Source organism: Camelus dromedarius, chromosome 27 (genome assembly GCF_036321535.1).
Source record: "Camelus dromedarius isolate mCamDro1 chromosome 27, mCamDro1.pat, whole genome shotgun sequence".
Classification (NCBI taxonomy): Eukaryota; Metazoa; Chordata; class Mammalia; order Artiodactyla; family Camelidae; genus Camelus; species Camelus dromedarius.
The window spans coordinates 3,964,078-3,987,767 of NC_087462.1; the positions used below are offsets into that span (position 1 = coordinate 3,964,078).

Sequence of the window (23,690 nt, forward strand, 5' to 3'; positions counted from 1 at the left end):
CCAAGCTGGGGCCTCATGTCCCCTGTGACCCTTCTCAGGCCAAGCCACATCCCACCTCCTTTACTTCTAGAAGTACTGGCCTGCAGCCCTTTCCGACCCCTCCACCCCTCATCCTCCATCCACTCACATTACAAGCTGCTGGGGCAGACCCTGCACGCTGGATACCTTTGTGCCTTAAATCCAGGAGAAACCCCATAAACCTATTAAATAAATCACACAAAGTCAGCAACCTCACCAGAAACTACTGAGAAATTCAGGAAACCAGCACTTCCCTATTCTGCCACTAGATGGCGTGGTATGAGCACAGCCGAGGTGAAGTTCAAGTGGCTGAAGGTTCAGGGGAAAATTCAGTGAAGACAATGGAAAACCCTGCAAAAAGGAAATCTAGGGACCAAAAAACCACTGCCGAGGCTGCAGACCAGCTGATGAAATCCAGGAGTGCGGGCGCTGGTCTGTGTGTATGTTCAGATCGGCCTCAACCTCCTGTGGCTGGGACCCCAGGCCGGGGAACTCACTTTCTCCACACGCTGCCTGTGCCTGTCCGACAGGGTTGATACCTGCCCCCAGTCAGTTTTGAGAAGGACTGAATGGAATGATGCACATCAGGCACCTGGGGAGGGGCTGGCAGGCACTGTCCCTGTCACTGCAGCTCTATGGGGAAGACTGCAGGCACACCAGCACCACCTCAAAGGTATGTCTGGGCTGGTCGCCAGGCCCCCAACAGTGATAACCACCTCACGGTTTGGCCCCTTCCAAGAGCTGCCTGGACAGCAGACACCTCAACACAATTGCTCAGTTACTCAGAATCCCGAGCCCTTCTGAGGCCGAGGGGATCACTGAGCTGAGGTCTGACGGAAGACCAACCAGCCCAGCCACGATCACAGCAGCATGGCTTACTGAGCACCCGCTACGTGCCAGGCCCACCCGAGACAGGATCAGAGGTGGACGAGGTCACAGCCCTCTAGCGGGAAAAGAACAGAAAAACAAGCCAGGAGCCAGAGGCATGCAGGGATAATCAGATGCTTCTGGAGAGAGGAGCTGCAAGGCAGGCACCGCAGGGCGGTGGGAAGCAGTGACTGGGCAGCAGGGGACCGAAAGGGGAGTGGTCAGGTAAGGCCTCTGCGAGGTGTCATCTGAGCCTCAGACACAGAGGAGCGAGTCGGTGAAGGCAGAGTACACCGCGCAGAGGGAACCCCAAGTTCCCAACAAGGTCCTAAGGACAGAGAGAACCTGGAGGCCAAGGGCGAGTTTCCTTACGGGGAGTGGGGAGGTGAGTTTGGTGAGGGGCCAAGCAGGGGGGATGATACAGTCTGATTTGTATTTCCAAAAGATCGCCCCAGCAGTGGTCCTCATGCAGTCCTTTCCATTTCTGTGTGTTAAAAGCTCTGTCATAAGACGCTGGGGAAGGTCACCCTGGGAGGGGCAGGAGTAGTTGCCAGGGGACCAGCAAGGAGCCCTCGGGTTGCGGTCCAGGTGAGAAGAAGTAGCAGTGACAAGGTGGCTCAGGTAAGCCGTGTGGCCTCGGAGATGGCACAAAGTGGACGGAGCCTGCTGGTGCCTTAGTGGAGGGAGGACTGAGATGACTACCACGGGGTGTGAAAGTGCGTCTTGCTCACTCAGCAGCAGACGCTACTGGTGAACACAATTCTCACTCCTCTGATGAGAAGACCCCACAAGCAGGGTGTCCCCTCCACGTGGCACTGATGATGAATAACCAGGCCCTGGACTCTTAGGTCCCCAGGGGCCACCACATCAATGCTGCGAAACACCCTTTCTCCTCTGAGCAAAGGGTAGCCTGCTTTCTCACTCTTGCTACCTGAGAAGCCAAACTCGCAAGGTCTGTTTTCCCTACTCCAGCTCTGCTGTTACAGATGCAACACAGGCATGAATGCAGGGCTGACCTGGGGAGTTTAATTTAGCAAAGGCATTCTGAACTTACTGCAAAAGCAAGGCTGCCTCCTAAACGCGCTCATGGAGAAACCACTGTTGTCTGTCAGTTTTCAGGGGAACAAGTGCCCAGTGAGTCAGCACTATTGACCCACTGGAGGGATGAGCTGGGCTCCGAGACGGGCTGGAGGTGGGCACGCTGGACAGGCTCTCTTCCTGCAGACATGGCTTGAGCTTCAGCCCCTATGAAAGGGCAAGGCCCAGACACGGAGCATCTTGGGAGGTCCTCACCTTGAATTTGGGAACAGTGCTGAAGATCATGGAAAACACCATTCCTCTTTAACAGGGATGTGAAGTCCACGATGCCACAATGCCTACGGCTGCCAGAAAGCCGTAATGGAAATAACAGGTCAGGAGGATGAGCTCTAAGATCTGGCTGGCAAATAATTCATTCCTGGATGGTTTTATTTAATCTTATAACCCAGTAGTTCTCACCAGGGTTGATTCCCCTCCCCACCCCCGCCGGGCAATGTCTGGAAACATTTCTGGTTATCATGATGGGGAGAAGCTACAAATGCCATCTAGTGGATGGAGATCAGTGATGCTGATCAACACCCTACAGTGCACAGGATGGTCCTCCAACCACAAAGACTGATCCACTCCCAAATACCAACTGTGTTGAGGTTGAGAAACTGTGTACTAGTTATTCAGCAAAAGACTGAGTCAGATCCCTAATTCACATTACACACCAAAATAAATTCTCAGTGCATACAAACCAGGTGTGACCTCCACCCTTGACAGCTTCTGCGAATTACCTCCTCTCTCCCTCCCCGCTCAGTTTGTGTGTTTAAATGTGTGCAGCATTCTACGGCTTTAGATCAGATGATTATGTCACACAGAGTCCCTGGGCGGGGTTGGGGGGTGTGTGGTCAATGGAATCCCCTAACTCAGGGGTTCTCACATGGGGGTGATTCTGTCCCCGAGGGGACATCTGGCAATGTCTGGAGACGGTGGGTGCCACTGGCACTATGTGGGCAGAGGCCAGGGACACAATACACAGGACAGCTCCCACTGGTGCCAATGTCATTAATGCTGAGGTGGAGAAACACGGCTCTAACATGAAAGGAGGCATCCAAACCAAGAGTAACAGTCAGCAGTAACTGACACGTATCTGCACAGGCCAGTGGGCCAATCACCCGCCATATGTCCCTTTCACACAACACTCCCCGGACCTGATTAGCACTGTTCCCAACCTACAGATGCAGGAACTGAGGTCAAAGAACCTGCCCAAGCCCCTGGGCAAGGAAGTGACAGAGGCAAGATACAAGCCAAGGATGCTTCCAACTGCGCCACAAGCTATTGACCGGAGCCTGCCGGTCAGTTCCTGTCTAAATCCTTCCAGGCTAGAGACAGGAGAAATGCACGTGGATCTCCCGACAGGCCCCGCTCGGGCCGTTTACACTGGGGCTCCACTATCACATGCCAGTGGTTCCTAAATTTTTGGGCCTTGGGACCTCTTTCCATACTTGTAAATTACTGAGCATCCCCCAGAGCTTTTGTAAATGTGAGTGACAGCTATACTTACTGTGTTAGAAATTAAAACTAAGAAAATGTCAGAAATTAGTTAATTTACTTAAGATAATTACAGTCAGTTTACCTAGATAATACACTTTTATGAACAATAACTATTTTTGAAACCAAAAAACTAGGGACAAAAGGGGTATTATTTTACATTTTGACAGATCTCTCTAATATCTGGTTTAACAGAAAACAGCCAGACCCTCCTATCTGCCTCTGCAGTCCATCTGTTGCTCCGTCATACTAGCACAGCCTCCAGGAAAAACTCCACTGTCCGTTCACAGAATTCCTGTGAAAAGGGCAAATGATGTCTTTGTGTTGTTAGGAAAACAGTTTTGAACTTGTGGTCCCCTTGAAAAGGTCTTGGGGACTCCCGGGGCCCTGGACTGTCTTGCAGAACCACTGCTACACGCTGCTGTCTGAGCACCAACAGTCTGAGGACACTGAATCCTGCATTAATCAGAGACCATCAAAAGCCTTCTGCTGAGGTTCTTGGCTGGTGTACCCTGAGTGCAGGGAACGCCACAGCTAAGAGATGCTACGACAGGGATGAAACCCAAATGCCAGGCGAGGTCAGGCAGGCACTCGAAAAGGAGGAAGTGGGTCAGGTCTCAAGAAACTTGGGGGGGACTGCTGTCCAGGACGGTGCACAGTCTGCCTCAAGGCGGCAGCTGCTCCTCAGTCCTGGCCCATCATTACTGTGCAGGAGCGCAGGCGGAGGCTGGATTGTTTTTCAAGAGAAATCAGAAACCTGGAATATTTCCCCCCCTGAAATCTCAGAATTCTTAAGTATTGGCTCCTAATAAAAAGCAAACAAAGAAAAACCTAAATGGGCCAAATTATACGTGTCTGCTTGCCCCTGAAGCAAGTTTACAACTTCTGCCTGTGGGGTTTTCCCCCTCTTCCATTACAGTTTTTCATAGGATACCTAAGATAGTTCCCTGTGCTATACTGTAGGACCTTGTTATTTATCTATTTTTATGTACAGTAGTCTGTATCTGCTAATAGTCCCAAACCCCTAATTTATCTCCTGCCTTTCGTAACCATAAGTTTGTTCTCTGTCTGTGAGTCTGTTTCTGTTTTGTAAATAAGTCCACCTGTGTCAAATTTTAGGTTCCACGTATAAGTGATGTCATATGACATTTGTCTTTCTCTGTCTGACTTTCTTCACTTAGTATGATCACCTCTAGGTCCATCCATGTTGCTGCAAATCTGCCTGCGTTTCTGACTCTGGCTTCATGTCGTAAAATATCTGTGGGGTCCTAGACACCCTGGGCCTCCTGCAACAATCTCTGTAGTGCAGCCCAGACATCAGTTTTTATTTTCCTCCACAACCTCCTTAAACTTAAGCGTGAAGCACAGTCAGGGTTATGATTCACAGCAAGTGCCATGCAACAGTGCCAAGCGCCACGACAACCAAGATGCAGTGGAGAGCGGACACGCAGGGGCTTTACTCGGAGACCGTGTCCTGTGTGGTTTTCTACCAAGTAGTGCACACCCACACCTGACACAACTCCATGGGACCATAGAAGGTGACTGCACAGAGGTGGCAAAAACAAATCCCCCTCAAACACCACAAGGAACCCCTGCTGCTTGCCGCCAGCACTACTGCCAGATCCCGACTAGACAATGATACAAACCCATCTGCTCCTGATTGCTTCAGAGTACCATGGAGAGCTACCACGGCTCGGCCACGTCAACACCAGCCTCCTCTGCCGTCCGCCTTTCCCACGTAGTTTTCATTATGTGACAAAGGCCCTTTCCAGATCCCCCAAATGCAACCCACTGCTTCCCCCAAGCGGCCCTCATTTCCCACTCAGCCCCAGCTTATTCTCTGTGCCTGAACTCACTAGGCCAGAATTCAACCGGTATCTAAAATGCCCCCTTTGCCAGCCCCCAACACTGTCCGCCCCTCCCAAATGCCATCCTAAGCGCACCTGCTCTAGCCGTACCAACTTCCGCTGCCTCCACTCACTCCAGCTCCCTCCGAGTACAAGCACACAGCAGACCCTGACCAGCCCGAACCCCTGAGGACGCAGGAGGGTAATGGGACTGCGGGGGTGATTCCATTTTCCAGTTAACTGAGAGGCAGGCTAAGCACGTGGTTGAAAAGTTTTAAACTTGCAGAACTACAAGCTTTTGTGTCTCTACACAGGATCCCAGGCAAAACTTAAATTTTCTTCCAAGTGTATAAAGGTTTCTGGGTGGCACCCCAGCTGCAACCAGACTGCACCTGCTACAGAGACAGGAGGCACCGGAGACTCAAAAGTACACATTTGGATCCCAGGACAAACCCCAGAGTTAATGCTTATCGTAACTTCACGAAAAAATGTTAAAGTTGCTTCTCACTTAACCTAAAAATTAAGCTTAGGGCAGGGGAAGAGGGAGGTGAGAATCGAGTGAACTGAGGATTCCAGCTGTCTTGAGTTCTAGCTCATCAATAAAAATCCACTGCATCTCAGCCTCTCAGGGGTTAGGTGAGAACTGAGAAAAGCCAAACTACCCTTGAAAAATCTCTGGACTGATACTTGGCCAGGCCAGGTCAGTGGGTCTCAACTGGGGGCAACTGTGGGCCCCCCCCCACGGGACACTGAGTCATGACTAGGGGCTGGGGGAGGGTGCTACTGGAATCTAGTGGGTCAAGACCAGGGAAGCAGATCAACATCCTACAATGCCCAGTGCAGCCCCACAACAGAGAATTACCTGGTTCCAAAAGCCTGTAGTGCCCAGGCTGAGAACGCATGGCCAGATGATCACGCAGTGAAGGGCAAGACTGGCCTCCCACCCTGGGCGCACCCCAGGGCCATCTCGTTCAGTGGAAGTGGATTCACTCACACTGTTCAGACTCATTTCTTGCTCTCTCTTGCCTTGCTGAGCACTTGAGCTAAATGTGTCTATAACATAAGTCCACCATAGTAAAAATAGCTACCATTTACTGTTTATTATTGTGCTGAGATAGGTGCTAAATAATTTATATGCATTCATTCAGTCAAGGCTCAAAGCAACCATGAGATAAATATGATCAGTTATTCTCATTTTACTGGTGAGGAAACTAAGGCCCAAAGGGGTGAAGGATATGCCCAAAGTCACTCAGAGTTTAAGGCAGAGTCAACACACAAACCCAGATCCCTACAAGGCAAAGCCTGTGCTCCACCATCACGTTACACCAGGGGGTCTCAACTGAGGGTGACTCTCCCCACCTCCTGCCCTGGGACATTTCCCAATGTCCGAAGAAAGTTTTTGGTTGTCATGACCCCTGGGCTAGGGGTGCGGGGGAGGGTGTGCCCTATGGGCATCTTACGTATAGTCAGGGATGCCGCTTCAATGCTCAACAGCCCACAAGGCACAGGACAGCCCCCTCAACAAAGAATCATCTGGTCTAAAGTGTCAATAGGACCAGAGCTGAGAACACTGCTTCAGACTGTCTCTCAGGTTCCACAGGCCAGGAATGACTTGTATGTATGCGGTATCTTTTAAGGCTGGAGTGTAGAATCCATGACTTCCCATAGCTCAGATATGCTTTGCTAACACTCTTCTCAGTCTTCTTTACAAGGGACACAATGCTGCCTTCAAACCTTGATGCTGGTCTACAAGGCAGAATAACTCCAAAGATAGGATGATAAACCACTTTGGGATAGATCAAGAGTGAAATCCCAAGGAAAAGAAATATCTCAAGACACAAGTGTAACACACACACACACTCCCTCTCTCTCTCTCCTGAGAGAGAAGCATTCCAACTGGCCTTTAGAAGTCACAGACCACAGAACTACCACCAAAGGGCTTTGGGAGTTGCTGTCACCATCCCTGAAGAGATCACCATCCAACAAGGGCCAACAAGATGCTGTACTGGATACACAACTGGAAGTGTTTCTTTGTACACAAGCACTCCTAAGCTGTACTACTCAAGCCAGGGTTCTCAACCCCAGCCACATATCAGAATCACCTGCACTGCTTTCTGACTCTACAGATGCCCAGGATTCAGAGGGCCTGGGTGTGAGGAGGGATAAGTTTAGGATCCCAGCCTCCAAAGACAGAAGCCAAGAGGGCATTTGAGGTTAAACAAGAGGGAAAGCACATGTCTGGGGCAGTCCCTAAAGCTTCAAAACGCACAGGCAAGGAAGTCCTAGCCTACATAGAGAAGAAGAAATCAAACGTCCCACTGGGCTGCACTAGCCAAAACCAGATATGGAGCTGAGAAACATCTAACGACCAATTAAAGGATGGCAGAGATATACAAGGCACAAAAAAGCACTAAGATTGGATTTTTTGTAGACAGCTCTGCCAGACCTAGTGTCAAAGGCAAAGTGCTAGATGAGTGTGGCACTCACTACACTTCAAGTACAAAACACTCTGTCTTCTCTATTTTACGTTTACCCATTCAACTATGCGATTTACAATCGAGCCCTCAGGTGTCAGTGTGTGTGCTAGAAATGGTATCCGTGGGACCCAGGAATCCATGACTTTCCCTTTGTGCTCAAAGGCATACCTCACAATGAAGGGCCTCACTGATGAATTCACTCATTCACTCAACAAACACTTCTTGGCTACCTACTTCATGTCAGGCACGAATTCTAGATGTGGGGGAATCCATCAGTGATCAGAACAGAGATCCTCACTCCCATGGAGTTTATATTCAGGAGAAGGGTAGTCAAACAAACAAGTAAACCTGCATGCCAGCTGGCGATCAGTGCTGCGGAGTAAAATAAAGCAGGATAAAGGGGTTAGGGAATGTGGATACAATTTAAAAACAGGTGGCCAGGGAAGTTCTCAGTGATAAAATAACAACTGAGTAAAAACCTGAAGGAGGTGAAGGAGTAAGCCATGGGGGTGTTTGGAGGAAGACTGACTCAGGCAGAGGAACCAACAAGTCCAAAGGTGTAAAGGAGGGAGGAGATAGACTACTCAAGGGACACTGAGAAAGCCAAAGTGCTTAAAGAAAAGTGAGTCAGGGAGAACGGTGGGAGAGGAGGACAGGGAGGCATCAGGGTGTCATGCTGGCTTCCAGCTGAGAAACTGTTAGGTGGGTAAAGGTGGAAGGGAGGCCCAAGCAGGGGCAGCACTGGCGGTGAGAAGTGGTCACCCTCTGGAAATATTTCTAAGGCAGAGCTGACCAGATTTGTTGTGGCATATGAGAGCGGGGAGTCAAGGATGACTTTGAGGTTCCTGGCCCGAAAAATTCAAAGAATGGACCTGCCACTTACTGCAATGGGAAAGACTGTGGGATGGGCAGGTTTGGGTAGAAAGATAGGGATTTTGTTTGATGTGCCTATTAGACGGCCAAATGGAAATGTTGAATATGATGCTGGATGTATGAGTCTTGAGTTCAAGAAAATGAATGGGCTGAATATGCAAATATATAAAGTATGCCATACTGACTCCCATTTATCCAGTCCCCATTCTGCCTTTAAATGGATCTTATGAATGGAATGCCTCAACCCTCTTATAAAAGAGATGTGGCATAAATGGGGGGGGGGGGGGCCTCTGAAGCCAGACCACCTTGATTCACATCCCAGCTCCTTACTGGCTTTGTGACCTGCCTTGGACAAATAACCCCTCTAACTCAGTTTCCTCACCAAGAACGAGGCTAACGGTGCCTTCCTCAGGGAGCTTCTGTGAGGAGTGAGTATTCCTCCAGATAACACACCCAGGACTTGGAACAGGACCTGGTACCATCCCAAATGCTCTGCCAAGGTGAGCACTCATAGTCATTCGTACACTCGTGCAGCTCAGTATGGAAACCTCAGGACAGCAGGGAGCATGGTTTGGGGGAATCAGGGCCAGGCAGGTACATAGGTTGCCTGGAGTTGTGCACCTAGAAACAGAAGGAGCTAAAAATAGGCCTCAGACGTCCGGAAGCTACAGCGATATCAACACCACTGTTGATTTCATCAGACATCAGCTTATGGAGTGCTTTCTCTGGGCACTGTAACCTTGTCAAAAACGCTCAGGTGGGGTGTCAGCGCTCCCGAGAGGTGGGAATCACACAGTCTCTTTCTCTCTCTGGAAGCGCAACAAAAAAGGGCCGAAAAGCAGCACGGCTTTCGGCGGCTCACATCCTGTGGCCGGGCCTAAATGAGGGGAGACGAGGCGCGACTCTCGGGTCGCCACGAAGGATCCTGGGGAACCGGCGGGAATAGGGGGACTGAGCTCGGGTGTGGGGAGTGAATACAAACCGGACCATCTCCATCCTGGGAGTAGGATAGGCCAGCGGAGGATGGAAACCCCACAGGATTAGGGGGTGGGCGGGCTTGGCAGTTAGGCGGGGGAAACGAGGAAGCCCGGGTCCCCCAGAACGAGGGGGCGGGGAGCGTGGCGCGCTGGGCCCACGACCAGGCCCTGTCTATTTACATCCGAAGCCAAGGCGCTGAGGCCGAGCCTCCCGCCCTATTCAGCCCCCGGCCTGGCCTGCGAGGCAGAAAGGCTTCAGGGCCGCGGTCCCGCGGTCTCCCGAGCCGTCTGGCCAGACGGTGGCACGGCCGGGGCTGCCGGGAGTGATGGGCCGGGCCGGTGAGCCCGGCCTGAGGGGACGCAATGGGGAGCGGCTGCGGGGCCTGCTGGGCCGTTCTTCCGGAGCAGACAGGCCCCCCGCACGCCGGGGTGCTCACCCTCCGGCCCTGTGGGCCCTGGGCCTCCCGCCGCCCGTTCCCTGGCCGTCAGCTGGCCCCCGACGGCGCCTCCCCTACCTTCGTTCGCCAGGTCCGCCATTTTACTTCCTTAAGCCCTCCCACAAGGCCCCGCGCCGGCCCGGGCTCGTCTGCTTTCTGCCAGAAAGTCCCGCGCGTGCGCACTTCTCAAGCCGACTCCGAGCGAGGCGGGCAGCTCGCGCCTGCGCGCTGAGCCCGGCGCGGAGCGGAGCTCGGGATCGCGGTCCCGGCCAGGCCAAACTCGGAGCACGCGCCTGCGCATTAACCACCCCCGCCTCCTTTTCCCGCCGACAGAGGGGGCGTGGGCAGGACAGGGCGCATGTGCAGTGGGCCTCGCGCGCATGGCGGGCGAAGCAGGAACCGCCGTTCTGTGAGGCGGTGAGGCCGGAGTGGATCTTGACACTCCTGCTCTCCGCTTGTTTTCCGGTCCTGTCCCCGCGGCGGAAGCGTGAGCCGCCCAGGGCGCTGCGGCCGAGGCCTTCATCAAGGTAAATCCTTGGGGAGGGGAGGCCTACAGAGGGTCGGGGGACACCCTGTGTCACCCGAGGCCTCAGTTTCCCCTTCTAAGGGACAAGTACTTTAGGCAAACAATTTCAGAGGCCACGTGGAGAAGTTGGGGATGGTTGGGAAGGAAGTAGAGGTCAGAGGTTGAAGATCACTGCCTGGGGGGTAGAGGCGGGACAGGTGTTGGTTGGGGGACTTGATCTCACCAAGCTATCGGAATGGGAGCTGCGGGACCCCCAGACCCCGATATCCCGGACCAGACAGCGCCTGGCACCGAGCCTCAGTTGAGTGTCTTTGTCGGGAACATGGGCAGATCAGCGCTGCAGGGCTTGTGGAGAGTATTGGACATGCTGGACTCATTCGCGACTCACCTGCTATGGATGCCTCAGAACATCCCGTGGGCTCTGCCCAGATCCACCCATTGCCCCCAAATGGGCTCTCCCTACCCTAGGCCAGACCTCTTCATCTCCTGGAAGGCCCGACAGCCTCTTCCCCTCTCTGCTCTTTTTTTTGGAAATAGGCAGCACACAGAGGAATCTTTAAAGAGTAAATTAGATCAAGGGCACAGCTTTCCTCAGTGGTTCCAAAGGGCTTTCTGCTGAACTTGGAATAACTTCTAACCTCTTATTCAGGCTTACAAAGCCCCCCTAGTTTTTGCTGCCATGCTCTGCCTTGCTCCTTGCAGCTCAGACACATGGGTCTTTCTGTGTCCTGGAAGCTCACCAAAACTCCTTCCAGCCTCAGGACCTTTGCACTTGCTGTGCATGTCCCATGCCTTACTTAGGTTTGAGTCCCAGCCCCCCTCCTTCTGCTCCAGTATGATCAAGAGCCTGTGGGCCACATCTGGCTTGTGAGCTAAGGAGGTTTTATGATTATTGGGAGAAAATTAAAAAAAGAATAATCGCCCATGATGTGAAAATTGTATGAAATTTAAATTTCAGTGCCCGTAAATACAGATTTATTTGGAAACAGCCATATTTATTCACATAATGTCTGTGTCTGCTTTTGAGCTGCAACAGCAGAGTTGAGTCCTTTTAACAGACTGTCACACCAACAAACTTAAAATATTTACTCTTTATAGAAGTTGGCCAACCTCTAATCCAGGACACGTGTATTTACGTGGTCCTGTATGTGTCTCTACAACCAGTGGTGTGTGGTGGATGTTTAACAACTTTCTCTGGGGAGAGAATGTGTGTTTCTGTCTGTCTGTATTTATTTATATGTGTGCCTGTGTTTATATAGTTTATTGTAAATTTTACTTTTTCCCATCACTTGAGTCTGGAAGACAACAAAACAATAAATTGAACCCTGAAACAGCAGTGTGATAAATAAAACATAAATACATAAAGCGAAACATAATCTCAAAAATGAATTGAGCTATGGATTGTAGTGTTGATTTTCTTGGTATAAATACTTCAACTCTGGCCAATTTCCAGCTACCAACGTGAACGTCACTAACCAGAGTTGAGAAGATGTGCGGTAGGACACTAGAGTTTTGTGTTTTTTTGTTTTTTTTTGTTTTTTTACCTCTAGAGCTTGCTGGGTTTTTTTGCTGCGGTCGCCAGACGGCAAACAAGAATCCCAGATCCCAGCTCAGGCTTGAATCAGAATCTGTATTTTAGCAAGATACCGGGGCTTCCTATGCTCATTAGATCTTGAGAAGCACTCTTCAGGAACTGTTAAATGGAACTTTGATTTATTGCTGGGGATGGGGCATATTTAATATTACTAAAAATTTCCCCAACTTTTACGTAACAGACACCTGATTCCGCTACCCTGGGTTTTTGCCTCCAGGCTATAGGCACAGGCCGCAGAGCTTGAGTGAGAAATTCTCCAGAAATAGCTAGAACGTCGATGCTGGAAAGGACGCTGTGGTCATCCAGTCCATCTGGTTACCTGCAGTGCGTAGACTCAGGTTTCCTCATCTCTTGCTTATGGGTATCACGATCTTCATTATATTTCATTATATATCGCTTTTGGGTAGGTGTTCTTGGCATTTGTCATATATCTGAAGCCTCTGGCCTTTAATAAACTTAATACTTTTCTGTATATGGCTTTTATTTACTTATTAAAAAATGTTTTTAGGGGGAAGTGTATAGCTCAAGTGGTAGAGCACAAGCTTAGCATTGCACAAGGTCCTGGGTTCAACCCCCAGTGCCTCCTCCGAGAATAAACAGGTAAATCTAATTACCTCCCTCACAAAAAAACAAAAAAAATTTTTTTTTTAGTGAAGTATAGTTGATTTACAGTGTCATGTTAATTTTTGGTGTACAGCATAGTGATTCAGTCGTACATATATATTCCTTTTCATATTTTTCATTATAGTCTATTACAAGGTATTGAATATAGTTCCCTGTGTTATACAGTAGGACCTTCTTTATGTTACATATAGTAGTTTGAATATGCCTTTTGATAGTTTTAAGTTTACATTAGATACCTGTAGATCACCATTTCAAATAGAAAACCACTAAGCCATGAATAGGAGATAATTGTGAAAAAAAAATTTGTTTTCATGAAAACAAAAGAGTGTGTTAAGATTCTGGGTAGACCCTGTTGCCTGCCCAGTGCCGAGGCCTAAGCCTGCTTTTCCTTTGATGGGGAGGTTAGCAGAGGATCGGAGCGGGTATTAAAGGCGTATTATCACTCAGCTGAAACTTCTCGACACGATGAGAAGCGTGAAAGAGAACTGAACACGGGTGAACTGTGATCCCTGAGGTTCGGTGCCACTTAACGCCCTGCCTCCACGTCTCCAAAAGCCATGTCATAGCCCACATCCAGCTCCCATCTGGGGAGCCTCCCAGCAGCACGTCATCACTTGCGAAATATAATCCAGCTGTGGTTTTTCAAGGGCCGTCGGGAAATGCTCAACCTGTCAGCCTGAGGAGCCACTAACTTGCCCGCGGCTTCACGGTTCTCATCCTGCTGCCCCAGCTCTGTCTGGTCTCCTCTAACAGATTAACTTAGTATTTATTTATTAAACATATTTGTTGACTACCTAGTGTGGTGGTTTAAAAACATGGCCCCAAACCCTTTAACCCTCTTCCCATCAACAGGGGCAGGCTTATTACTGGTCCATTGGTGGCCGTGACACCATGTGATGTATGAAGTTAGGTCATAACAGTGACAGGATGCATCTTCCTCCTGCTTTGCTGGAACACTTGCCCTGAAAGCCTCCGCTGTCATGCCCTGGGGTCGCCATGCTGTAAGGAAGCCGGAACAGACCAAAACGCAAAGCCCTGAGAGCGACCTAGCCCTTCCCCTTCCTCACCCCCATGGAAGATAAATGACGGTTGCTGTTATAAGCCACTAGGTTTAGGAATGTCTGTGACACAGCAATACACAGCCACTGCACTGACGATGCCTCGGGCCCAGGATGAACATGACAGACCTGCCTCCATGGAGCTTTGCATTCTTTTGTGAGGAGACCGACAGTGACAAGCAAAAATAGTCTGAGATAGTGACCAGGGCTACAGAGAAAATACAACAGCGTATCATGACAGAGAGGGGATACTTTAGATTGGCTGTTCAGAGAAGTCCCCTCTGAGGAGGTGACACTCTAATAGAAGACCTGCAGGAGAAGCACTCTAGCCAGAACAGTTGAGTGCAAAGGTCCTGGGGCAGGAACCAGCTTGGTGAGCTGGAGGGGCAGTGAGGAGCTCAGGATAGCCAGGGCAGAGCGAGCCAGGGGCCATGCAGCTGTCAAAGGAGTATGAGGTTTTTCCCAAGACAAGGGTAGGAAGTGGGAGATGGGTCCAGATGGTTTACCTTAAACTGCGGATCGGCCCTTCTGCCGCCTGCTTCCTCCCTGGCTCACCAGGAGTCAAGTCCGAGGACCCCCATCATCCCCAACCTCAGCCCGGGCTGGGCTCTGAGAACTGGGAACTGCTTTCTCCGCAGCCGAGTTGGAAATGTCTTCCGTAGCTGGGCCCCATAGCTGTAACTCAGCTCTCATCTTCCCACTGCGGGCGGGGGCAGGCATGTGCTGTATCTGCTCTCTGGCCAGCCCCACGCTGAGGGCGAGGACCTAGAGATGAACCAGCTGCGGCTCCTCTCCTCCAGGAGCTGAGTCAGGCGAGGGTGGAGGGAAGCCACTCTGGGCGGCCTCGGCTCAGCACCCTTCCCTGCCCTCCTGCCATCTGCAGGGTCGAGTTCTTGATAGCGGAGTGTCCCTTGTGGACGGACACACAGGCCGAGAGGGGGACCCCTGCCCCAAGCTTCCCTCCCTTTCTTTGCAGCAGCTAAATGTCACTGAGTCAAGCTCCTACTTCTCTCCACATGACAGGCAAATAAATTGAGAGATGAGTTGTTGGGGGAAAAGTGACTTTATCTGGAAAGCCAGCAGACCAAGAAGATGGTCTAGTGACTAGTGTCCCAAAGAACCATCTTGCCCGAGTTAGAATTCAGGTTTCTCTTGCACTAAAAGGGAAGGGAGTAAAGTTAAACAGTTCTTGGCTCCGATCAGCCTCCAGAGGGCATGTGTTAACTTCTTCCTGACCGCAGTCATTCACAGCTGGGCCTGGTTAGGGTGTTTCCTGTGAGCTAAACAAAGATATTTTAGCTTAATGCTCATTACCTGGGAGGCAGGGGTCCCAAAGAATGGGCCATCAAGTATAATTTAAGCTTATAGGCAGCATCCCTTTAGTGATTAACTTGCAGCAAAAGCAATACATAGATTAAAGTAAAAGAAACAGATCCAATATGGAGTCAGATTTGTTCTTTCCTGTTACATAAACAGGGTATGTAACCATACTACGCTTCTCTTACTCTGTTTCATTTGTGATTAGGAAATTTAACTTTTAAAATAAATTCAGACTTAATAAAGAAGTTGCAAAAATCATACCAAGCAATTCCATATAGCCTTCACCCAGCTTCCTCAAATATTAACATCTTAGGTAAACAACATAATGGTCAAAACCAGGAAGTTCAGACGGGTGCCATGCCATTTACTCACGTACATACCTAATCCGATCTCATCTGCTGGCTGCCAGGTTTTGTTCCTGTTCCAGGATGCAGCCCAGGACCCCTTGTTGCATTCAGATGTCATTTCTCCTCAGTGTCCTTTAGTCTGGGTTAATGCCTCTGTCAGGTCTTTTCTTCACCATGACGCTGGTGAGGAGCACTGCCCAGCTATTTTGTAGAATGTCCCTTAGTTTGGGGTTTGTTTGAGGTTTCCTCCTAATTAAATTCAGGTGGTGGATTTTTAGTAGGAATAACACGGAGTAGCTCCTATCAGAGGCAAATGATGTCGTTTTGTACCATTAACTGACAACAACTCAGATCACTTGGAGATGGCCAGGCTACTTTTCTGTTTGTAATCACGGAATATCTTGTGGAGAGATTAAAAAAAATAAAGATACTATTTGAGGAAGAGGAGGAGAGACAGCTGGGGCAAAGGGGAAGCTAGTCCTTTCATTCTGCTGCTTCAGTAAGCAAAACAGCCTCCCTTCTAAGCGAAGTCGGAGCTGGCGGGTTTCCCGGGTGAAAAGGAAGAGGCTGTGCCACACAGTGACCACACGGGGGCGGCAGAGGACTGGGGTGCGATCAAAACTGGGCCCAGGAGAAAAAGCAGTTAGAGCCTCCCAAGCAACTAGACTTGCGGAGACTCAGAGGCGCTGCACCTGCTGAGTTCTGGCACCTTCCGGGAACCAGGTCGGCTAGGCGCTGGCCGGCGTTACTCCCACCAAACATCCAGCATCTGAATTTAACTTGCAACCCCCAACAACACCTCTATCAAATGTAAGCAGACAGGGAATTTGCTGGAAAGCGATGAGGATGCTCACAAGCCCAGGGAGGAGAGATAAGGAACTGGGCAGCCCCAGTGGGTCTGGGGGGCTGGGACCGTGGAGCAGAATCAGCGGGGCGCCCCCCGAGGAGGTTGCTCTCAGTCTTACATTCAGCTCACAATTCAGATTCTGAGGTGTCGGGTGGGTCCAGCATGACGGCACGTGCTTAATCCCTGCCTCCACCCACTTTATGCCTCCCTCAAGAATTTATTGAGTGACAGCCTTTAGCTAGGGGGGTCCAGTGGGCAGCTGTGCAGATGAGGGCTGATGGAGGGGAGTTTGAAATCCACTTTGAGGCCACAGGCCTCACACTCCTGGGCCATCACTTCTAGAATGACACCCCCAGTCCTTGCCAAGATCTAGGAAGCCCTCTGTCTTCCTCCCAGTTCCCCCTCCAGCCCCACCCTACCTCCCATCCTCCAGCTCGCCCTGCACCACCCCACACACCAAGCCTGTCCCCTCCAGCCCCTCCGTCCCTAGCAGCCCCCTCAGTGTGTGTGAGCGCCCTCAGAGAGATGCCATTTGAAGCAATGGGAGACAGGTCGCCCCTCAGAAGGAATCAGGGTGTCATCCTCGAAGACGGTGGAATGGATGCCAGACAGCCAAACCCCACAGGGTGTTCACTACAGAGATTCCCGAAGGGACCCATGACCTTAAAGTAGTGGTGAACCACTCTCCAGCACTGTGGCTTTCAATACGTGTATGTGTTCAATGTTACCTGCATGCGTGCATGTGAATATGCACATATACACTAGATGAAGACTTTACCAAGCCATGTTTATCTTTGTTAATTACACAGACACTCCTGATCTTTTCTTTCTATCCTGGCCTATCAAAAAGAAAAACATGTCCAACCCACCAACATGACTTCATAACCCCCCTGGCCTGCGGCTGGGCCCTCGGCTCTGCCCCACCTCCAACCCCACCACCACACTTCAGTCCGACCCCTCCCCCCAGCTTGTACCATCTTCACAAGGACCTAATTGACCCCCTTGCTTCCATTTTCTTCCTGTGTAATCCATCCACCAGAGTAAGTCTTTCTGAAGCCCAGCTTCTATTTTATTTATAAAATAATTTTGGTGGTGATCCCCTGAATGAATTTGACTTTCTTAATCTGTCCTAGATTTGGGAAATACAGTATGGAGTAAGACAAATCAGAGCAACTCACCCCCAGAGCTTATGGGAAGGATGGATTTGCCAGCCATCACAATAAAGTATGGCACAGGAAATATGGGGTAGAAGGGACTCTATAATCTCAGGGGTCTTCCAGGAAGGCTTCCTGGAGGAGGCATCAATTACGACAAATGCTAAAAAGGAAGGAGTGTGTGTATGTGGGGTGGGGGTGGGGTTAGGCAGGAAGAGCAGTGAAGGTGACAGAACCTGAAATGAGACAGGGAGGAGTTCCAGGAGCAAGAAATCAGAGAGTTGAGTGGGTGAGGGCTGGTGTGGGTACAGGATGAAAAGGCAAGTGATAAGTGACGTGGTTGTCAACATTTCAAAGATGCAGAGAACTGGTAATGGTATTAGCCAGTGGTTCTCACCTGGGTGGATACCGCTCCCCAGAGGACCTGGGCAATCAAGATCTGGAGACATTTCTGGCCCACGCTACTCTGGGTGGGGCACTACTCAATGCCTCACAGTGCCCTGGATGACACCACACCCCCGAGACTTATCCAACCTCAAAGGCCAATAGCACCAAGTTTGAGAAACAGTTGCTGAATGCTTACTTCAGTACTTTCTACAAACCAAAATTAAATCTCACAACACTGCGAGGTTGGTTTTTTCCAGATGGGGAAATCAATCTAAGTAATTTACCTGAGGGCACAGCTGGTGTCCTCGCTCCCTGCTGGGCTGCCTTTCCAGGCCTGTAAAGCTAGGGGAGTGGCAAGGAGGAAGCGTTGTGGGCATTTTGAGAAGGCAGGAGGGGTGGAGCCAATGGGGTGGCCCTGGGTTCCTGGCTCAGGCAGTTGGATGGCCGGTGAGGCGGATACTGTAATGTAGATCTGGGGAGGTCTGGGTGGCCAGATGCTGAGCTCCTGTCTTGTTCTTGGGAGGGCGAGGCACTCACCAACCTCTGAGCAGCGGTGGGTGGGCAGCTGTGGAGCAGGTCAGCAGCACATGGATGAGGCCACTGAGGGTGTGGAAGGGGCAGGACCCAGGTGCCAAGGGGCAGCGGCCAGAAAAGTGGGAGGAAAAGGGGGAGGCGTGACACTCCCAGCCAGGGGGACTCTCCCTTCGTAGCGCTCCTGCAGCTGGTGTGTGTGTGTGTACCTCGCATCTTGCTTCAGAGTTCCTGCTACCAGAGAGTTCTTGGAGGCAGGAACATCTATGGGACCCCCTGCATCCTACCTGTGGCTTACTGAACTCTGACTGGAGGTCATTAGGGTTGTAATGATCACCAGGAACCCAGGTTCGTTCTGTTTCATTGCTTTGCTGTCCTTATTTTATGACATCTTCCTCGAGGTTCAAGATGGCTGTTGGTGCTCCAGCCATCTCACCTGCATTCCAGCCAGCAGCCTTAATTTTCCCATGTGTACAATGAGTTGGGAGTGGGAGTAACACCTACCTTGGAAGGTTGTCAAAAAGAGAAGAATGGACGAAGCATCTAGCGAGAAGCCACTGTGATTAGTCAGAGCCCTCCAGAGGCTCTTGGTAGGATGAGGTCCTCTGTGCAGTGCTTATACCTGGGGCCCTACCTACTCGTTGGCCAGTGGGCCTTCAGCGGGCTCCCCTCCTCATCTCTCCTCCAGTTCCTGGGGCAGGAAGCACATGGGCATCACCTGTGCTCACGAGCCTCTCCAGCCACTCAGATCCCGGGTCCCAACCCTCATCCCACAGGCCAGTCTATCTGTAGATGGGGCCCATGCATCGGCGATTTTGAAACAAGCTTACACACTGATTCTCAGGGGAGAAGTTCGGCCCTGCCCCTGTACCAAGCAAGCTCTGAGAACTACCAGTGTGCTGCCTCAGCGGCTGAAGCGTGGATTTATTCTGCTGAATGAGTCTTGTCTGCTTACAGTCTCACCCTTCCTGGGCTGAGAGTGCCTTGCCCTCTCTGGCCCAGCGCTGGCCTTGCTAAATGAAGCTGGGGAACCCGCTCCTTCCAGAACACTCCCCAGAGAGCTGGAGGAAAGCACCACTGCCTCCCCTCCTGCCCTGTCCTGGGGCCAGGGGACTGCAGGAGGGAAGGCTGCCTCCTCCCGGGCTGCTGGGGGGGGGGGGGCTGGAGTGTGGATTGTGACCCCCAAGACAGGGATGTTCGATGTGTTTATTGCAATGAAAAATGAGAATGGGCTTGGAAAGCTCTTTACTGTCATTTATATTCCTCCTCGTGGAATCCTGCAAAGAACTAGACAGAGCGTAAGGCAGAAACATGTGGAAGAAAAGGCAGGCGTCACAATCCATGAGCTGTGAACTTGAGTGTCTCCTGGGGACGGAGATGTTCGTTTAAAGACATTCCTTCTGTCTGATTTCACCTGAGTCTGGGGCTCTCAGGCCAGACGAACGCTGCGGTCATTCCGGGCTTCTGGTTTCTACAGTGCGGTTTCTCGCCCTCCCCTCGGCTCTCCCCACACACCTGTGAGGGCCCAGGAGCACAGGGAGCTCCTGCCTGTCGGGAAGCAGGCTTTTTAAAGGCCACGTGAGTTTACACTAGTACCTTCTGCATGAATGAGAAAACAACACTGGGGACCGAATGTACTGCAATGTACACATTCATAAGAAACGTTCTAATAACAGAGCACAAAACTATTGTTATAAACATATTTCCAAAAAGAGAAACTATTGCATTTCAGAAGACGGTGCTTCCTAGACCAGACGTTGGTCTTTCTTCTTTGCAGGTGCTTTGGGGGCAGAATTCTTGCATGGAGCTCACTGGTGTGACGTGTTCCGAAGGGTAGATCCGGAGCATTCAGAGGTCAGGGCTGGGCAGGTCCTTGGGCCTCGTTTGTCCCCAGACAAGAGTTTTGACTCTGAGCCATCCAGGACGGGACTTGCTGGGGTCACAACACTCCAGGATCACGACTTCAGAGGCAGGCGTCCCGGAAGGTGCTGTGGAGCGGGACTCGGGCACGGCTGTCAGGGCGCAGACTTGGGACGGCCGCTCTCTGTGGGCGCTGCGGGAACACTGACCTTCCGGCCCCCTTGGAACAGACTCACTTCAGACCTAACGGTTCAGCTTGACGCTGGCTGTGACCTTGCGGAACCCCAATCCCTCCAGCTGCTGCTAATGCTTCTGGGTTTGATTTTTTAAGGACAGCACCACGTCTTGGTACGAGCAGGCCTGTTTCGGTGACTTGTTCTAGGAGCCACGAGGGGCCGAGGGCTGTGTGCCGTCCAGGGACGCGGCGATTGGCTGCTGCCTCTGGGGGCCTGGCCTCTGTGCCTCAGCGACCGGCAGGGCAGAGGCCGCGGGGTGGGCTCTGAGACGGCCCCTCCCCACCACCGGGCACCGGGGGGCTCTGGGGACGCTGGCCAGCTCGGCCTTGCCCGCCGGCTACAGGACATCCCTCCCTTCCTGGGAGCCACGGTGAAAACTGGAATCAGCTGAATGGAGGAGATGCCCAATGTGGTGATACCGACTTGGCCCACAGGGCCCTGCAGGCTCCGGAGGTGGGATGTGTGCAGGGAGGACAAGAACATTTAGAAGAAGGGAAAGACGGTCTAAGTGGCCCAGGTGAGCGCCTGGGCACCGGGCGCCCGACTTGAGCTTCCGGTCACAACTGGTTTCTTTCAGAGGAGCAGCGTGTTCTGGAAGGGCGCCCTGGCCTGGGGCCCCGGGAGTCAGCGTAAAGGTCACTTCGTCTAAGAGGCACGATTGCAATGGAGCTCGGGGAATCGGGCCAGAGCCAGGGAGGCGCCGCCGGGCTAGACGCCCTGCAGGGAGTGGTTGGGGTCACTGCGCTCCCGCTTCACCCGCGGCTCGCCCCGGCCGCGGGCCTCCGAGGGGGCCTCTGCACTGTGGTCCTCACCGATGTCATCTGTGGGGTCAGTGGTGGGGCGGGGGGCACGGGACGGGGAGAAGGGGGAAGCACGTCTTCAGAGGGTACGACCAGGCTGGGTGCAGGGTGCCGCCTTGGCTCAGGGCTGGGTTAGGCCAGTTCACCTGGGGCCCTCCTCCCTGTGCCCACCCTTGGCTGGTACCCATCAGCTTGGGTCAGGTTGCCCTCCATGGTGGGTCCCCTCACCGTGCCGGGCAGGGCATGGGTCCCCAGGGGCAGTGCTCACTGGCCCACCTGCCCGCCCTCTCCGGACATGGGTGCAGGAGGCCCGTGGCCGCCCTAGTCCTATCTATGGCCCTGCTCCTCAGGGCTGGTGGGGAGGTCCCAGGATTAGATGTAATCCAGGAGGAGGGGGCAGGGCCTCTGCTCTGAGCCCTCAGCTGGGACGCCTGCTGCTGCCCATGTGCCACCCCACCACCCCGGGGTGGTGGATCGGAAAGCCTGGGACACACCCACCTTTGTCGAGCAGTGTCAGTGACAGGGAGGCGAGGTCGTTGAACTGAAAGACAGAAGTCCAGAGTGAGGGGCCCCCGCAGGGCGGGTCCCGGGGAAGTCAGCAATGTCTTCATCCACCGTGAAAATGGGCTGTTGCTATGTAAGCGAGAGGGGATCTGCCACGAGAAGTGGTCCTGATGCTGCTGGGTGTCTGGGCGTGTCCCCTCTGACCCTCTCTGGGCTGTGCCTGGGAGCGGCCAGAGGGTGGATGGGTGCCTACCACCCAGGCCAGCAAGGGGCCAGAGGCTGTGGCCTCCGAGCAGTGACAGTGAAAGACCAGCCACTATTCATCACAGGCTCACCGTGTACTGAGAGCTCTAGAGCATCACCTCATCCTCCTCAAAACAGCGCCATCACGACCTGGCAATTCCGTTCCCACGTTTATACCCCAAAGAATGGAAGCAGGTGTTCACACAGAACGTGGTCGTGGATGCCCACAGCGGCACCAGTCACACTAGCCGACAGGGGGAAGTGACCCCAATGCCTATCAACAGAGGGTGGCTGAGCAAAAGGTTGCCTATCCATGCAATCAAATGTTACTTTGCCGTCAGGAAGAAATGCTGATAGGTATGGCCACACAGGTGGACTTGAGGACGCAGTGCTCAGGGAGACAAGCAGACACCAAAGGACACATGGCGTGTGACTCCATGTACGTGAAGCATCCGGAACAGGCCAGTCCACGGAGACAGAAAATGGGTTCCCAGTTGTCAGGGGCTGGGGGAGGGGCTGGGGTGACTTGATCAGGGCTGGTTTTATTTCGGGGGTGAGGGAATGTTCTGGAACTAGAGAGGTGGTGGTTTCACACAAACTTGTTTACTTTAAGGGGTTAAAATGGTAAATTTTAGGTCATGTGTATTTCACCACAATGAACTCCCCACGTGGGGGTGGATTCAGAGGCGGGACGTCCTGCCCGGGTGACACGAGCAGGTGACAGGGGCTGATGGGTCCGTCGGGCTCCCCCACCACACGCACCCCCTGCAAGTGTGTTCTCCCAGCTCCCCCCGCCCGTGCCGGCCCCTCCTCCTGTGCCGGCCCTCACCTCGCCCATGACGGCAATGGGCGTCTCCCCGGTGGCCTCGGCGACGCGGTGCTCCACCAGGTAGAACATGTACTCGTCATAGAGCAGGCGGATGAGGTGGAAGGAGCCGAAGCTGGCGGCGCTGCGCAGGGTCAGGTCCCGGATCACCATGGAGCTGGGGCGGCAGACACAGGCTGGCACCTCCGCACGCCAGGCTCCCCTCCCACCCCGAGCTGGCCTGGGGGCCCCAGACCTGCGAGGGGCCTGCCCGGCATCCTGGCGCGACGTGCACCTGATGGCCTGGGACCCAGGTCTCCTCAAAGCCAGGACCGAGTCCCCTCCAGCCGTAGCCCCACCCGCCCCCCTGCCTCTCCTGGGTCAGCGGTTTCAGGCACCTGAAAACAAGACTCAAGTTCAGGGTGCTTTCACCTCCTTCACACAAAGCAGGGGCTGGCAAACCTCGGCCCCGCCCAGACCAGGTCCAGCCTTAGCCCGTGAGCCAAGTTCACATTCCAGTGTCCATAAATAGACTTTGACTGACCATGCCTGTCATACACGTGTTGTGTGTCGTGTGCCCATAAAACCTCATGACTCGAAAATACCTACTATCCAATTCTTTACAGAAAAAACGACCCCTGACCTAAAGGGGTTATTTACATGGTACCCGACCCAAAGCTCTGGCCTACAGACACCTCCGTCACGCAGTGCCAGACAGCGGACGCCCGTCTCAGAACTCACTCTCTCTGTGACGTCTAATCACTGTGGCAGCAGTAAAAGAAAC

At 52.4% G+C, this 23,690-nt stretch overlaps 2 protein-coding genes and 1 long non-coding RNA gene across 15 annotated transcripts in view; 1 reads left to right on the forward strand and 2 right to left on the reverse strand.

Moving 5' to 3' along the window:
* RANBP3 (RAN binding protein 3) overlaps positions 1-10,292 on the reverse strand; it is a 49,710-nt gene extending 39,418 nt beyond the window's left edge. For all 7 annotated transcript variants that reach the window (XM_031437042.2, XM_031437041.2, XM_031437040.2 and 4 more), the window contains exon 1: positions 10,149-10,292. In XM_031437042.2, the coding sequence (XP_031292902.1) occupies positions 10,149-10,170 (22 nt within the window). In that variant the 5' untranslated portion in view covers positions 10,171-10,292. The remainder of the gene's footprint in view (positions 1-10,148) is intronic.
* A 159-nt stretch (positions 10,293-10,451) lies between these two features.
* On the forward strand, positions 10,452-12,662 carry LOC116148387 (uncharacterized). The gene is made up of 2 exons (XR_004131864.2): positions 10,452-10,597; positions 12,408-12,662. It is a non-coding gene; the product is annotated as an uncharacterized LOC116148387 (long non-coding RNA).
* A 7,024-nt stretch (positions 12,663-19,686) lies between these two features.
* The window catches only part of RFX2 (regulatory factor X2), an 86,416-nt gene continuing 82,412 nt past the window's right edge, over positions 19,687-23,690 (reverse strand). For all 7 annotated transcript variants that reach the window (XM_064479802.1, XM_031437049.2, XM_064479805.1 and 4 more), the window contains 3 exons: positions 22,931-23,084; positions 21,853-21,895; positions 19,687-21,375 (listed from right to left, as the gene is read on the reverse strand). In XM_064479802.1, coding sequence (XP_064335872.1) covers positions 21,263-21,375; positions 21,853-21,895; positions 22,931-23,084 — 310 coding nt within the window. In that variant the 3' untranslated portion in view covers positions 19,687-21,262. The remainder of the gene's footprint in view (positions 21,376-21,852; positions 21,896-22,930; positions 23,085-23,690) is intronic.